Raw genomic sequence first — 15,545 nt, 5'->3', positions numbered from 1 at the left:
TTAAATTTTTGTTTAGTGGAATAAGAATTCTGGGTCCAAATTATTTTCCTTTAAAACCATTCCATTCCTCCATTGTCTTCTTGCATCTTAATTTCACATCTTCTAAGAGATTTCCTTGACTTGCTCTTCTAACATCCTAATTTATTCTTCACATGAATCCATTCTGTTAATCAGCATTCACATTATTTCATTCCAAATTAGCCTTTCTCATTATTATTACTATTTCACATTCTCATATTCTCTCTCTTTGAACATATTTACTAGGCTTACTTTATTTTTTTTTAAGTCTTTATTGAATTTGTTACAATATTGCTTCTGCCTTATGTTTTGGTTTTTTGGCCACGAGGCATGTGGGATCTTATCTCCCTGACCAGGGCTTGAACCCGCACCCCCTGCATTGGAAGGTGAAGTCAACCATTGGGCCGCCAGGGAAGTCCCATCTACTAGGCTTACTTTAAAATCATGTCCTCCTTGTGCATTCCAGCCCCGGGTACTTTGTGGACTTTCTGTAACTGTGTTTGCACTGCTCAGATGTTTCCTAAGTTTTCCCTGTGAACACACAGCACCTTGCAGTTACCAGCCATCTTAGCTCGTGGTATCAGGGGAAAGGGACAAAGGCATGGGCTCTGGTTTGCCTTCCTGTGAATGAGAGCATGGGGGGAAGCACACTCAAGTTGGCGAGTTCTGAATGCTTTAATATGGGCTCAAAATGTTCTCCACTGGCTCTCTTCCCCACAGTTGGCTTTATTCCTTAGGGAACCTCTCAGATCATCTGTTCTAGAAATTGCTCATTTGCAGGGGCTACCACCTTCTATTCTAACTGTCAGCTCACAGGGGCTGTAGGAGAGAAGAGGGAAGGCTCCAGGCCTGGCCAGCCCACCTGTGCCCATCATGGTTGGTGCCCCGTCCCAGCTGAGCATGAGCATTGCCCTGATGCTCCTCCAGCTGGCTTTGGCCAAGGTGGGGCTGGCCCATGCTGTGGTGGCGATGGTTCAGGCAGTGAGCCACCAAGGGCTAGCTGGGGAGAGGAAAGGCACAGCCAGAACACCTGCCCTCAGCCCCCACCCATGCAACCCAGCCCACTCCCACTGTTCTGCTCCTGTGGGCTTCCTGGATGGGTTAGGAAGACGGTGCTGAGTTGTGGTCACTGACTTGTCAATCTTGTTGTATTGTTCTTAAGTTCTCCTTCATTCTGCCCTTAGATCTGTCTCTGGTTGGAACCACCTCTTCTAATCACTTGGTTCAGTCTTTCCCCCAGGCCTTCTGTGACTGCGTGTTCCTTCAGAACCACACAGGACCTCCTCCTGACATCTCTCATACAGTGGAAATCCAGAGAGCTGACAACTTGGCAGTTCCTGCCCTTTTCGAGTGGCAAACAATCTAAACCATTATCTCACCCTCCCAGGGAAGGGGCTAGAAGGATCCTTCTCTCTGTTTTCACACAGATTCCAGAATCAGGGCCTTATACTGATACCTGCTGCTATCTGATTTTTATCAGATATTATTTAAGGGGAAAAAAAAAGAGAAGTCTATCATAAGATAATTTCATTAACTGAGCCTTGTGAACAAACATATGTATTTTTAATAAAACAGAAATTGTAATTTCTGCATTAGATCTATATATCCTTTAATTGAATTCTTCCTGAAATCACAGTGCCCTCAAATGGAAAATAAAGCCCTCCATATTCTAAATTCTAAATCAGCAACAATGACTCATGAACCAAATCTGGCCACTGCCTGTTTTTTTTCATAAAGTTTTATTGGAACCCATAAAACTTTATTTATTTATTTGCTGTCCACGGCTGTCTATGGCTGCTTTATTTATTTATTATTTATTCACTGTCTATGGCTGCTTTAATGCTACAAAGACAGAGTTGAGTAGTTGTGACTGAGAATTGTATGGCCCACAAAGCCTAAAATATTTATATCTGTCCCTTTTAGAAAAGTTTTGTCTACCTGCTTTAAAATACACCCAGGATTTGTTTTAATCAGGTATAGTGAGACACGCAGACATGGACATGGCTATCTTAGGGGAAGAGGTTCTTATACTCACAGTTCCCTAGAAACAGGAGGCATGGCAACACCCTGAAGGGACACACAGGGAAGCACCAGGGATGATCAGGAGGCCGAGGGGACAGAGGAAAACAAGGGCAGGAGCCTGTATTGTGTTTCTGTGGGAAAGATAAGGCAGGGTAAACAGACTTAGGACTGGCCAGTTTGAGTAATTTCTGTGGCTCTCTGGGGCATAGGGGCCATCTCTCGTTGTCTGGCACCTGGGCCTGGGGTAATTAGGGCAGGAACATGGCTTGCTGGTGTAAGAACCAGATAGAGGAGGTGATCCAGAGTATGGGCTCTGAGCTGGTTGGTTTGCATAGGAAAGATGTGCTCCTGCGTGAGTCCTTGGTATCTCTAAGAATTGGCTAATTCTGTAGGGAAATCCTCTCCCCATTCACGAAGGCCCTGGATGCCAGAGCCTCAAGAATACAGAAAATAAGAAAACAGAGTTAATACATATCCCCTGGCCTAAATCATAGATGGTTTTTTGTTTGTTTGTTTGTTTATTTTGGGTTTTTAAAATATATTTTTTAATTGAAGTATAGTTGATTTATAATGTGTTAATTTCTGCTATGCAGCAGAGTGATTCAGCTATACATATGTATACATCTTTTTTATATTCTTTTCCATTATAGTTCATCACAGGGTATTGAATATAGTTCCCTCTGCTACACTAAATCATAGATGTTTGAGTTGGCTTTGTCAAGGGTTGGGAAATTCTGTATATTCCCTCACTATTTTTTTAAAAGCTCTCTGTATTTTTCTGGGGCATAACTTTGAGCATGGGAATTCCTGTTTTATTTATACTTCCAAAAGAAGGATTGCTGCGTTCATGTTTAGAGAATCAGTTTGTGTGTGTATGAGTGTGTGTGTGTGTGTGTGTGTGTGTGTCTGTGTGATTACATATATACATTCATAGATGTGGTAGTTGGGAGGAGTTAGAATTAGGAGTGTATGTTTCTTGTTATATGATCTTCAGCATAATTCACTTTTAGTTCAAAAAGACTTTTTCCCTTCATGTGAAGTCTTCATGTGAAGACTCCAAATATTTAATATTTGGAATGGCTTAATAGCATCATATTACACTGCGAGTCACAACGTTTCCAAGGTCCTCATCAATTGGCAACAGGTGCTGATTGATAAGCCAAGAAGGCGTATGGATGACCCCGCCCAGCACATTCCTCTGTTGGGAGTAGTGCGGGTTCACGTCACCTCGGGTGTTTGAGCAACCCATCGGGTCCCAAAGGATGGGGCAGTTCCTACTTTCCCAGATTCCAGAAAGCAAGAGATGTGACCTCAGCAAGGCTTGTGAGGGGCAGAGGGGCATGGGGTCTCCTCTGATCCCGCACTGGGGGAACTGGACCAGGCACAGGACAACCGGCTGGCCCACGTGCTCTGCAGCTCCTCTTCCGCATGGACTGTTTGGTCTGCTCTTTCTTCTCATCCTTCTTCAAAATACAACATACTTAAACACCTTGAATTCATATCAGAATGAAATTGAAGGTGTATCGAAACTATCCGTTTGATAGACAGACACTGTCTCTGAGACATACCATGCAAATACGTGAGGGTTCTGAGAATTAACTTTGAACTTAAAACTAACTTACCCCAGGATCAGAAGCCTCTTGTTTTTCATCTGCTTAGCAAAATTACTTTAATAGCAGTGCTGTACACTGCTCTTGCATGTGGGGGAATAGAGCTCCCTTTCTGGATGAAGACATGGGCATGGGTTTCCTGCCAGCACAGGAGGGCAGAAGCATGCCTCAGAGAGGCATCAGCAGAGCACAGAACCTGACCTGTGAGCAGGCTAATGTGAGTGGGAATCCGTACAGCTTAAGTGGTTACACGTACTGATGAATTTGCCAAAGGGTTTAGACAATATTCATTGAAATGCCAGTCTGAATTTTGTTTTCTGGGCAAAATTGAAAGAGGACTACTGCCTTGCTTTTGTTCTTCGTTATTACAAATATTGATTGTAAAAAAAAAAAAAAAACCTATTCCTAACATCACATATTTAAGAATTCTTTAGCTATTAAGCACAGGGCTTTAAAAAACAAGTATGTTTTCAAATACATTACTTTTTGGCTGTGACATTTAGATCAGATGATCGCCTTCCTAGTAAAGTAACTGTTGTACTTTAGAGATATTCTACACTGCACTTCTCATCCCTTGTTGGAAAGCCTAGGCAGAATAAGACCATCATTTTTTGAGATTGCCATGACAACAGAAAATCCAGGCAGAGAAGCATGTAATGGCTTAATATTTGTGTCCTGGGAATCTTCGTGTGGGATGTGTTTATCACAGTAACTTTAATAAAGGTGACCTATCTTAAAATACAAGCCTCAGTGGAGGAAGCCGAGTGGATTGCTTCTCACTTTAAAAATATAAATGCATAAAAACAAAGGCAGTCCCCCGTGTAGCATTTCATTCCAGAGGAGGGCAGCTCTGCTGAGCTGAATTCCATGTAACTTAAGACCCAGGAAGCAAGTCTGGTGATCTTTAAGGATGCTGAATATTTGTGTGGTGGACTTACCCTTGGCCTCCTTCTAAGTGGTTTCATGACTAAGTGCCATGTGCCAGGTTGTGGTGATGTTAGCCCAGCATGAGGGAGGCCTGCAGAGAACACTGGGAGGGTGGCAGGGCTGGTGCGGGGGGTAATGGTTGTATGGGTGTCCATGGGTGTGCCTCTGTGTGGTGTGTGTGTGTGTGTGCATGTGTATGTGTGCCACATGAGTGTGTCATGTGTGTTTACACATGTGTGCCATGTGTGCATGCACGGGTGTGTGCGCACACGGGTGGGGTGTGTCATGTGTATATGGTCACATGTGGGATGTGTGTCGTGTGTACATGCACGTGTGTGAGCATGTGTGCGTGTGTCGTGTGCACACGTGTGGGATGTGTCGTGTGTGCATGCAGAGGCCCGCATCTCTCAACCCCCCTCGTCTCCCTCCCCCCACCCCCGCAGAGAAGCGGCTCTCGCGCGGGATCTCCCACGCCAGCTCGGCCATCGTGTCCCTGGCGCGGTCCCACGTGGCGAGCGAGTGCAGCAGCGAGCAGTTCCCACTGGAGATGCCCATCTACACGTTCCAGCTGCCGGACCTGAGCGTGTACAGCGAGGACTTCCGGAGCTTCGTGGAGCGAGACTTGATCGAGCAGGCGACCATGGTGGCTCTGGAGCAGGCGGGTAAGTACCCCTCAGGCAGGTCCGCCTGGTCGGGAGGAGGGGCGGGAGCGAGAGGGATGCGCGATCCGGCTCCACACGCTGTCGGGCTCGGGTGCCTGCGGGCCCTGCCCGGCCCTAGCCTGGCGCCGGTGGATGTGGGGCGAGGACCACGTGGTGCCCAGATCTCCTGAGTGTTCCCTTTGTCACTAATACGGCCTGGCCAGGTCAGCCCCCCTACAAAGAGAACCCCAGGCTGCTTTGCCTTACTTCTCTCCTTTCCCATCCAATCCCTGCCCCCCAGTTGGGTGCGGAACAAAAGAGAAGAAAGACCCTGTGCTTGGAGAGAAATAAGAGACCCTGTCAATTCCTGTGGACACAGGCAGGTTAGGTGACCTCTTTGAGCCTCAGTGCTCCAGTCTGCAAAGACTTGGGGAAGACGGATGCCGGGCTGGTGAGGCTGAGCTATTAGCACGTGCCCTACAGAGCTGCCTGTCTCCTGCCCTCCCCCTGCCCTCCCCCAAGCCCCACTCCCACCCTCACCGGCACCCCAGCCTCCAGGTTAAGGAAACATAAAACTTGACTTTGGTTTCCTCCCTCTCCTTAATGTTTCTCTGACATCCTGATGAGGATGAGATTCAGGGAGCAAACCAAAACTTGTCTTCTTTGGAGTGCCTAAGGATAAAATAACTAGTTCCAAACAAATTCTGCAACAGATGTTGGTTCTTCCTGAGAAGCGCAGCCCCTTTCTCACTCATAATCATTTGCATTGTAAATCTTTGCGCAGTCACATGTTCAGGGGTTTCTCAGACATGCATGTAGAGGATTCTATGCCCTTCCTCTCAGGCCCCTGTGCATCTCCCATGGGGGCACAAAATCCACACAGGTAAAGAGGGGATGGTGGTTAGTGGGGCCTTACTTGTGCTAGGCAACCAGGCGGTCAGGTCTCAGCGCAGGGCTCGGGGGCCTCACCCGTGGCGTGTTTGCTTTGAGAACAGGATCCACAATCCTGATAACTGTGTTGCATCTGATGTTGTGACCAGGGAAAAATCATTTTCTCAGCTGCTGCACAGCTGCCAAAAGCAACCCAGAGACCGACACCCACACCTGGCTCTGTCTTACCTCCAGGTCTTTGACTGATCAACAAACATAAAACAGCCTCTCTAGATTACCTGCAATCTTAAAGCCCTCCCTCTGGAGGCTGGTTATTTTAAAGATGCCTCTTTGAGAGTAATTCAGATGAGATATTTTAAACCAAAGAGTCACTATTCATAGAGAAGGGAAAATTGGTATAGGTTAAGAAAGAAAAAATTTCAGGAGCTAATTTCTCTTGAAGGGTACGGCAGCCGAGCCCTTGACAAAGTTCAGCCCCGAGCGTTGCCAGTAGCACCGGTAATTGCTGCCTCATTTGAGCTGAGTCCTGGGACTTCCCTGGTGGTCCAGTGGTTAAGAATCCGCCTTCCAATGCAGGGGGCGCGGGTTCAATCCCTGGTGGGGGAACTAAGATCCCACATGCCACGGGGCAACTAAGCCCACGCGCCACAACTACAGAGCCCACGCGCTCTGGAGCCCATGCATCACAGCTAGAGAGAAGCGCAGACGCCACAACAAAAGATCCTGCATGCGTCAACTAAGACCTGATGCAGCCAAATAAGTAAATAAATATTTAAAAAAATAAAGCTCGAGTCCTGGTAAAGGGCATGGGGTCCACCGTGCCAGCCTTTTCCTCCAGCTTTGTCATGCTCAGCAAGAGCCCTTGCTCCTTTGGAAGGTCTTTTCTGTTATTTTTTTCCATAGATCACATATTAATTTTTATCACTTACATTTTACCTCCCAGACCAGCATTTTCAAAGGGTGCATTTTACTCTAACTATCCAATTTTGGAAAACACCTTTTAAAAACCCAAACTTAAGGAGTTAAGATGCTACATTCGCCCACAGTACCTTATTTCCATCATGTGCCAAGAGGATGGAGAGAAGGGACAGCAGGGTGGCTCACCCGGGGCTGCGGACAGCACCCCGTCAATGCCGCAGGAGGCCTTGGGGAGGCCGACTGGTGCCCCGGCCTTCAGGAATGTGATCCCGGGCAGGGAGGGTCTGAACGTCAGGGTTCCACGAGGACAGGGAGGTGAGGACTGGGAAATCACAGAGGACAGAATAAACGTTCATTCCTCTCCACTCCCCGCCCCCACCGTCCATCAACTTCTCTGAACTTCTCTTTAAGCAGTAGACCCAATCATCCTTCAGGCTCTTTCTGTGCCCAGATCCTGGTGGAGATACTGGCTGAGGCTGGCGAGTCCCGCTCAGCCCCCCACCCCGGCTGAGTGAGGAGGCCAGGCGCTGGGAGGTGGCCCAGGCTGCGCCCCTCAGGCCCTGCTGTCACTCTCCGTGGGGCAGACAGAGCTCCACCGAGGAACAGGGGGGAGAAAGCTGCTTGGTGTGGCCAGGTGTAGCGTGTCCATTCCTCCATCCAGTAATTAGTGCTCAGATTGTTGTGAATCAACCATTGATAATCAATATTATTTACTGTGTTCATGGGAGATGGAAATACAGATGTCAAAAAAATTTAGTGAAAAATATCTACTTGTTCAAGACATAATTCAAGTTGTGTTTGGAAGGAAATATAAACTCTGTCCCAGGGCCTCAGGGTGGGGGACTTCCCCCTCCCCGGGGGCTGGACGGGAACCCAGGGCTCATGTGGTCCAGAAAATGGGCCAAGGACTTCCCTGCTGGCACAGTGGTTAAGAATCCGCCTGCCAATGCAGGGGACACGGGTTCGAGCCCTGGTCCGGGAAGATCCCACATGTCGTGGAGCAACTAAGCCCGTGCACCACAACTACTGAGCCTGCGCTCTAGAGCCCGCATGCCACAACTACTGAACCCACATGCTGCAACCACTGAAGCCCACGCACCTAGAGCCTGTGCTCCTCAACAAGAGAAGCCACTGCAATGAGAAGCCCGTGTACCGCAACAAAGAGTAGCCCCCGCTCACCACAACTAGAGAAATCACGCATGCAGCAACGAAGACCCAACGCAGCCAAAAATAAAATAAAATAAATAAATTTATAAAAAAGAAAAAAAGAAAAGAAAGAAAATGGGCCAAGAAGATGGCCTGTGTTGCCTATGGTCCAGCTGTCCCTCCCGGGGACCCAGCTCCACTCCCTCAGAGCCCGGCATAGGGCAGGTGTCCAGAATGGTCCCCCAGCTCCCCAAGGCACGTGGGCAGCCCCACCTGTTTGAGGAGTCTGTGTATCGAGTAGTGAAGCTTCACCAACCACAGGAGAGGGAGTGCCATTCTCCTCGGGCCTTAAAACCCCGGAGGGCATGACCTACTCCCACCCCATGACAGTCGGGGACAACAGGAGGGCCAGATTTTCAGGACATAAAACCGCTGACCTCCTGAGAGAGGAAGGAAGATGAGAATGCAAGAAAGCATTTGTTTCTCAACTGGGTTATCCTGCTGCATTCACATGTAAGAAGACGCAGAGATCATGGGAAGTAACATCTGGCACCCCTTTGGGACACCCCCACAGTGTGGATGAAATGGTGTGATCAATCACACCAATTGATTGTGTTTGTAGATCCAAAGGCAGAGGCATGTCTGCATACAGCAGTTACTGCACACACGGGACACTGAGGTCTAGACGTCAGAAAGTGTGGGGACACCTTTGAGTTGTGGTGTTGAGTCTGTCTCCACAGGAGGAGAGTTGGATTGGAGCAAATCTGGCAGAGAAGCCCTAAGATGTGCAGGTTTTCATGTGAGTCAGCCCAGCCCCGCCTTATCCCAAGTCAGCTGAGAGGTCCCCTGGAGCCTCACTTCCTTCCATCTTAAAGTTGGAGGCAGGACAGCTGCCAAGACAGATTCAGCCAAGGCAAGCTTGACCTGCACTCCCACAGACACCCCATCCAGGTGCTGGGTGTCCCATCGCTGCGAACGACCTGTCCCAGGTGAAATTGCTGCCCTCGTGGAGATGAAGTTCTAGTGGGGAAGAAAGGTGATAAGGTAGGCCATCAATATGGCATGAGGACACGAGGTAGGGGCTCTGAGGTGGAGGGAGGGAGCACAAGGCAGGGCTCTTGAGGGCAGGGAGGAATGAGCCATGGGACACCATCAAAGCCTTGGCACATTTGAGTAAGGCAGGACGCGGGAGTGGATGGAGTGAGGGCTGGAGGGGTTGGAAAGGAAGGTGAGAGAATGGTAGCAGGGGCCAGGGAGCACTCCTGAGACTTGGGGTTCACGGTAGGGAGGCTGTGCAGCCCCAGGAGGGCTTAGAGAAGGGGTGGTGACATGTGTGGATTCACACTGACATGTCCTGGCTGCCGTGTTGAGAGTGGACTCTGCAGAGGAAAAAGGAGCAGGAAGAGCAAGGGGTGGTGGGGGGGGAGGGTAGCTGCTGCGTTAGCCCAGCGCCATGGGGGTAGCAGTGGAGGTGATAAGAAGCTAGATGTGAAGGCAGGATCTGTTTTGAGGAAAGACCTGCAGGTCTCGCTGATGGATTGGATGGGGCAACGGCAGAAAGAGAGGAGTCGAGCGTGACCCTGAGAATGTTGCCTTTAGCACATGGGTAGATGGCGGTGCCGTGCAGAGATGCAGACCCCTGGAGGAGGGGTTGGGGGGATGGAGAAGCAAAGTCTGAGATCCTGGTGAGACTTGGAAAGTTGCTATCCAGTTGAACATGTGGGTGTGGAGCTCAGGAACAGTCTGGGCTAAGGATGCAAATATGGGAGTTAGTGTGGGATGAAATCTGCAGGAGGGATGCGCCCATCGTAGGGGCCTCCCACAGCACCCCTGACACAGCCCTGTGCACTGTTGGGTACCAGGTGGATGAGGAAGTCTGGAGCATGGGCAGAAACATAAGGGAGACAGACCAGGAGCAAATCATCACAGTCCCATTGGAGGAAATCTCAGAAGCACGTGCACAGCACAGTGATGCCCAGAGAAGGGAGGTCAGTGGCCCTGGATGGGTGGGGTGGCTGCAGAAGGGCAGGGATATTAAAGGGAATCACAGGGTCATGTTTAGGGCAAAAATGTGCTCATCTTTCTGCTAGAGAATTGTCCCATTGTTTTCTTTCATCTAAGTGTCTTCGTGGGTGACAAGCAAAATGACATCTTTTCTTTTTTGGCATCTTCATTGGAGTATAATTGCTTTACAATGGTGCGTTAGTTTCTGCTGTATAACAAAGTGAATCAGCTATACGTTTACATATATCCCCATATCCCCTCCCTCTCGCGTCTCCCTCCCACCCTCCTTATCCCACCCGTCTAGGTGGTCACAAAGCACCGAGCTGATCTCCCTGTGCTATGCAGTTGCTTCCCACTAGCTATCTATTTTACATTTGGTAGTGTATATATGTCCAAGCCACTCTCTCATTTTGTCCCAGCTTACCCTTCCCCTTCCCCATGTCCTCAAGTCCATTCTCTACATCTGTGTCTTTATTCCTATCCTGCCCCTAGGTTCTTCAGAACCATTTTCTTTTTTTTTTAGATTCCATATATATGTGTTAGCATACAGTATTTGTTTTTCTCTTTCTGACTTCCTTCAATCTGTATGACAGACTCTAGGTCCATCCACCTTACTACAAATAACTCAATTTCGTTTCTTTTTATGGCTGAGTAATATTCCATTGTATATATGTGCCACATCTTCTTGATCCAGTCATCTGTCGATGGACAGTTAGGTTGCTTCCATGTCCTGGCTATTGTAAATAGTGCTGCAATGAACATTGTGGTACATATGACATCTTATTTTAAACTGTGCGGTAACCACCCAAATTAAGTGGTCCTGTTATCATGTTACTTGGAAAAGGCAGAATAAGTGATTAATGGTCCCTCACCGCTACGTAATACCACAGCCTTCCCTTAGTGATGTTCATCTGATTTTCGTCTCTGCAGGAGCTCAAGATTTCGTTTTTGTTTTTTAACATTCACAGTATTCATTCCCATGTTTTTTTTTCTGTTCTTAAATGAAGTCATTGTGTGGGGAGATGTGAATTACCACCCTGTCCAAGCTTGGAATAGGAACGTTGAACCGTATTCTCAATCCCACTGCTCCTGCGAAAAATCCTTTATCTTGGGCATCCCATTCTGGATCCAGCTGGAGATGTTAGAATAGCACTGGGCCATTTTTGGTTCTCCAGAGGCTGGAAGGTGCTGGCATTTACCATAGCTGGGTGATCTTCCACGGTAGCCACAGCTGACTAACAGCCCCAGGAATGCTCTCAACTGGGTAAGAGTCTTAACTTCCAGGACCAAACTTAAATCAAACCACTAAAATCTTGCCTTCCATCCCCTAGCCACATAACTAAGTCTTGTTGTGATTCAATTACGTGCAAAGTGTGACTGAATATGTGGGCTGAATTGATATTTAGAAAATGATAAATTTCCCATAAGAAATGTGAATGAAAGGTAGCATGTCTAGGGAAGATGCCTTGTTGAAGATGGCATTAATTCTCAGATCACAAAAGGTTAATTCTAGGTGTAGGAGATTCCTTCTAGATGAAGGATAACTTCTAGTGTGCAAGATTACTTCGAGATGAAAGATGCGGTGCTGGAGAATTCACACCCCTGTGCTTCCCCTCCTATGTCCAGAGTCCTGGGCAAGGTGGGGAAACAGCTCCCCTGGAGGAGGGGGCTTAGGGTCTGATGGCAGCAGATTCTGTCTGGTTAAGCCTGGCTTCATGGGGTGCCCTATTTGACATATATGAGCAGTTAATTAGTGTTTAAGTTTTGGAAGATAATGAAGTGTCATCTGCCACACATGCTGATTTCCAAGGCATCCTCTCCCTGACCTGGGAACACATTGGTGATCAACCCTGGGACATATTTTCTAGAAGGTGAGCGTGGTGGTGAAGAGGAGGGGGCTTAGAATGAGAATTTGGCAAGAACGCTGTCTGAATTGTATCAAAGGGGCACATTTTCAGGTGGCATTCCCACCCCGAAATGTAGGTGCTTTCCCTGATTTCTGAGAAGCCCCAGGGAGAGCCTTGAATCATTGCGGGGAGACAGCGCTAGTTACATTAGGTTCTCAGATCGTGAGGTGAATGGGAAAGAAAAGAAGAAATCTGTGCTCTAGACGATGAGAGTGGGATCAGATAAAGCGGCTTCTGTTAAGTCACGGGAGTGTGTTCCCCTCCCTCTGGGCAGGACAGCCCCACACCTGGCCTGGTGTAATGCCGCTGTCTCCCTCAAACTCAGGTCACACTTTCTCTCCGTCCTCCCATCAGCACAGCGGAGGCCTGGGGCTCCCAGACCCCATCTCCCAGTGTGTATCAGCCACCCTGAGCCCAAGCCCGGAACAGAGATGCAGTTCTGCCAAAGGTAGACACACCTGCAGAGAGCCCGTGGGATACCTGATGCAGTACAGACATACAGCAACCTGGGGCAAGGATTAAACGTGCCTGGGGACACCACTGAAAAGAAGTGCTCGTTCAAATCCCTGGGAAGTGACTGGGGATGAGGTGGCTGGCAGTCCCTGCACCAAGGTCCCATATCTCCAGAACTGAGGGGCAGTGACAGAAAGTTGATGCTGCTAAGTATGCCTGGCGTGTCACTGGTGTGGGTCCCCAGAGGGAGGGTGCAAGTCTGGAGGGAGGAGAGATGGTTCAGAAGTGACAGGGGGAGCAGGGGCGCTGCTGGTCCCTGAGGGGTATGAGAGGTGCATCCATGTTGTTAAGTGTAATTATAGTTCATTTTTTCTCATAATTAGTGTTGCAATGTACAGGCAGACCTCTGATTTTTCAGGTCTGGTTCCAGACCACTGCAGTAAAGCGAATAATGCAACAAAGAAAGTCTCACGAATTTTTTGGTTTTCCAGTGCATATAACAGTTATGTTTATACTATATCGTGCAACAGCACACTTAATAAACCAATGTACATACCTTAATTAAAAAATACTTTATTGCTAAAGAAATGCTAACCATCATCTGAGTCTTCGTGAGTCATAGTAGTAACATCAAAGATCACTGATCACAGATCACTGTAATAATATAATAATAATGAAAAAGTTTGATATATTGTGAGAATTACCAAAATGTGACCCAGAGACACAGTTAGAGAAAATGCTGCTGGAAAATGCTTCTGATAGACTTGCTTGACGCAGGGTTGCCACAAACCTTCAGTTTGTAAAAAGCGCACTAAAGCCAAGCACAATAAAACAAGATGTGCCTATGTGCACATACTACAAATTATTTATCCATCATATTATGATGGACATTTGGTGTCATGGTCAATCCGGGCTGCCATAATAAAACACCACAGACTGGGTGGCTTAAACAACAGAAATGTATTTCCTATCAGTCCTGGAGGCTGGAAGTCCCAGATCAAGGCGCCAACTGATCCTGTTTCTGGTGAGGGCTTTCCTCCCGGCTTGTATACAAGCACCTTCTTGTCTTCATGTGGTCTTTCCTGTGAAAGACCCTCGGGGGAGAAAGGGAGGCAGAACGAGCTCTCTGGTGTCTCTTACAAGGACATTGATCCTGTTCAGATCAGGGCCCCACCCTTCTGACCTCATTTAACGTTAATTACTCCCTTAGAGGCCCCATCTCCAAATACAGCCACACCAGGGTTAGGGCTTCAACATACGAATATGGGGGGACACATTCAGTCCGTAACAGTTGGGTTGTTTCCAATTTTTGATTATTGTAAAGAGTGCCACTATGGAATTCTTGTACATGTTTTCAATGAACACATGAATATGTTTCTGAAGATACATACCTAGGAGTGGTATTGTTACGGAGTCCAAGCTCGTACTGCTCTCAGCACAACAGGCCAATAAATTGAAAGACGAATTGTTGGGGCAAGGGATAACAACTTTATTTGGAAAGCCAGCTAACCAAAAAGATGGTGGACTTGTGTCCCAAAAATCATCTTGCCTGACTTAGAATTCAGGCTTCTTTTATACTAAAAGGGGAGGGAGTAAAGTCAAACACTTCCTGGTTCCCATCAGCCTCCGGAGGGGAGGTGTTAATTTCTTCCTCCAGCAGTTATTCACAGGTGGGCCTGGTCAGGATGTTTCCTGTGAGCTAAACAGAGGTATTTTAGCTTAATGCTCATTACCTGGGAGGCAGGATTTGCAGAGATGGGCCATTATGTATAATTTAATCTTAGAGGAAACATCCCTCTAGTGATTAATTTGTAATAGAATACAAAGTTTCTTCCCTATTACAGTATTGCTGAATTATAGGATTTACATATATTCAGCTTTATAACAGTTTTTCAAATAGTTTTCTGAAGTGTGGATGTACCAATTCGCTCTTCCACTGTTAAGGGTTCTGGATAGCCCGCATTTTTTGTCTTTCCATTTTAGTCACTGTGTTGGAAGTGTGGTAGTCCCATAGTGGCTTTAATTTTTATTTTCTGATAGCTGATAAAGTTGAGTACCTTTTCATGTTACTGGCCATTTGGATATCCTCTTTTGTTGGGTGCCTTTTCAGGTTTTTGCCCATTTTTACCTTTGTCTTTTTGATTGATTTGTGGGAATTCCTTATACATTCTGAATATGAGTCCTTTATCAGATGTGTATCACAAATACCTCCACCCACTCTATGGGCTGCCCTTTTACTCTCTGACTGATACACTTTAATGAACAGATGATCTTAATACTAAAGTAGTTAAATTTACCTTTTTTTTCTTTACTTTGAGAACTTCTCTTTTGGTTTAAGAAATATTTGCCTTCCCCAGGTTTCTGAAGATAAAAACTCCTGCCTTTCACATTTAAATCTACAACCCACCTAAAAATAACTTTTATATATGGTGTGACATGTGGTGAAAGTCCGTTTTCCCATATGTTTACACACCTGCCCTGGTACCACTGTTGAAACCATTCTTTCTCTATTATGCTGCAAGGTAAACTTTGACATAAAGCAGGTGATTGTATATGTGTGGTCTGACTCAGACTTTATTTTGTTCCATTGGTGTTTCTGTCCTTGGAACAAAATGACCACAGTTTAAGTCTTACCATGCAGTGTAAGTCTTCCAGCTTTGTTTTTCTTCTTATGATTTGTCTTTGCTATTCACAGCCTTTGTATTTCTATATAAATTAATGTATATGAACTCTATATAGAATAATTATATATTTAATATGGAACCTATGTAAGTTAATTACATATAAATTAATCTATAGATCAATTGAGAGAAAATTGATATCTCTGCAATATTAAATCTCCTAGTCATGGGCATGGTATGTTCCTTAATTCTCTCACAAATATTTTTTAGTTTTCAAAGTAAAGGACTTGAATGTTATTCATTAGATTATCTCTATGTATTTTATGTATTTTTTATTGTAAAGAACATCTTTAAAATGCCAGCAACAGCTGAGATATAGAAATAATT

At 46.5% G+C, this 15,545-nt stretch overlaps 1 protein-coding gene across 2 annotated transcripts in view; it reads left to right on the top strand.

Annotated features, from left to right (window-relative positions):
• Positions 1-15,545, top strand: part of LOC137760254 (OTU domain-containing protein 7A) — a 176,492-nt gene that overhangs the window by 75,860 nt on the left and 85,087 nt on the right. For both annotated transcript variants that reach the window (XM_068537405.1, XM_068537397.1), the window contains exon 3: positions 5,021-5,239. In XM_068537405.1, coding sequence (XP_068393506.1) covers positions 5,021-5,239 — 219 coding nt within the window. The remainder of the gene's footprint in view (positions 1-5,020; positions 5,240-15,545) is intronic.

This window comes from Eschrichtius robustus, chromosome 1, assembly GCF_028021215.1.
Source record: "Eschrichtius robustus isolate mEscRob2 chromosome 1, mEscRob2.pri, whole genome shotgun sequence".
Lineage (NCBI taxonomy): Eukaryota > Metazoa > Chordata > Mammalia > Artiodactyla > Eschrichtiidae > Eschrichtius > Eschrichtius robustus.
Note: the sequence above shows the minus strand (reverse complement) of the source record. Positions and strands in the feature narration are given on the sequence as shown.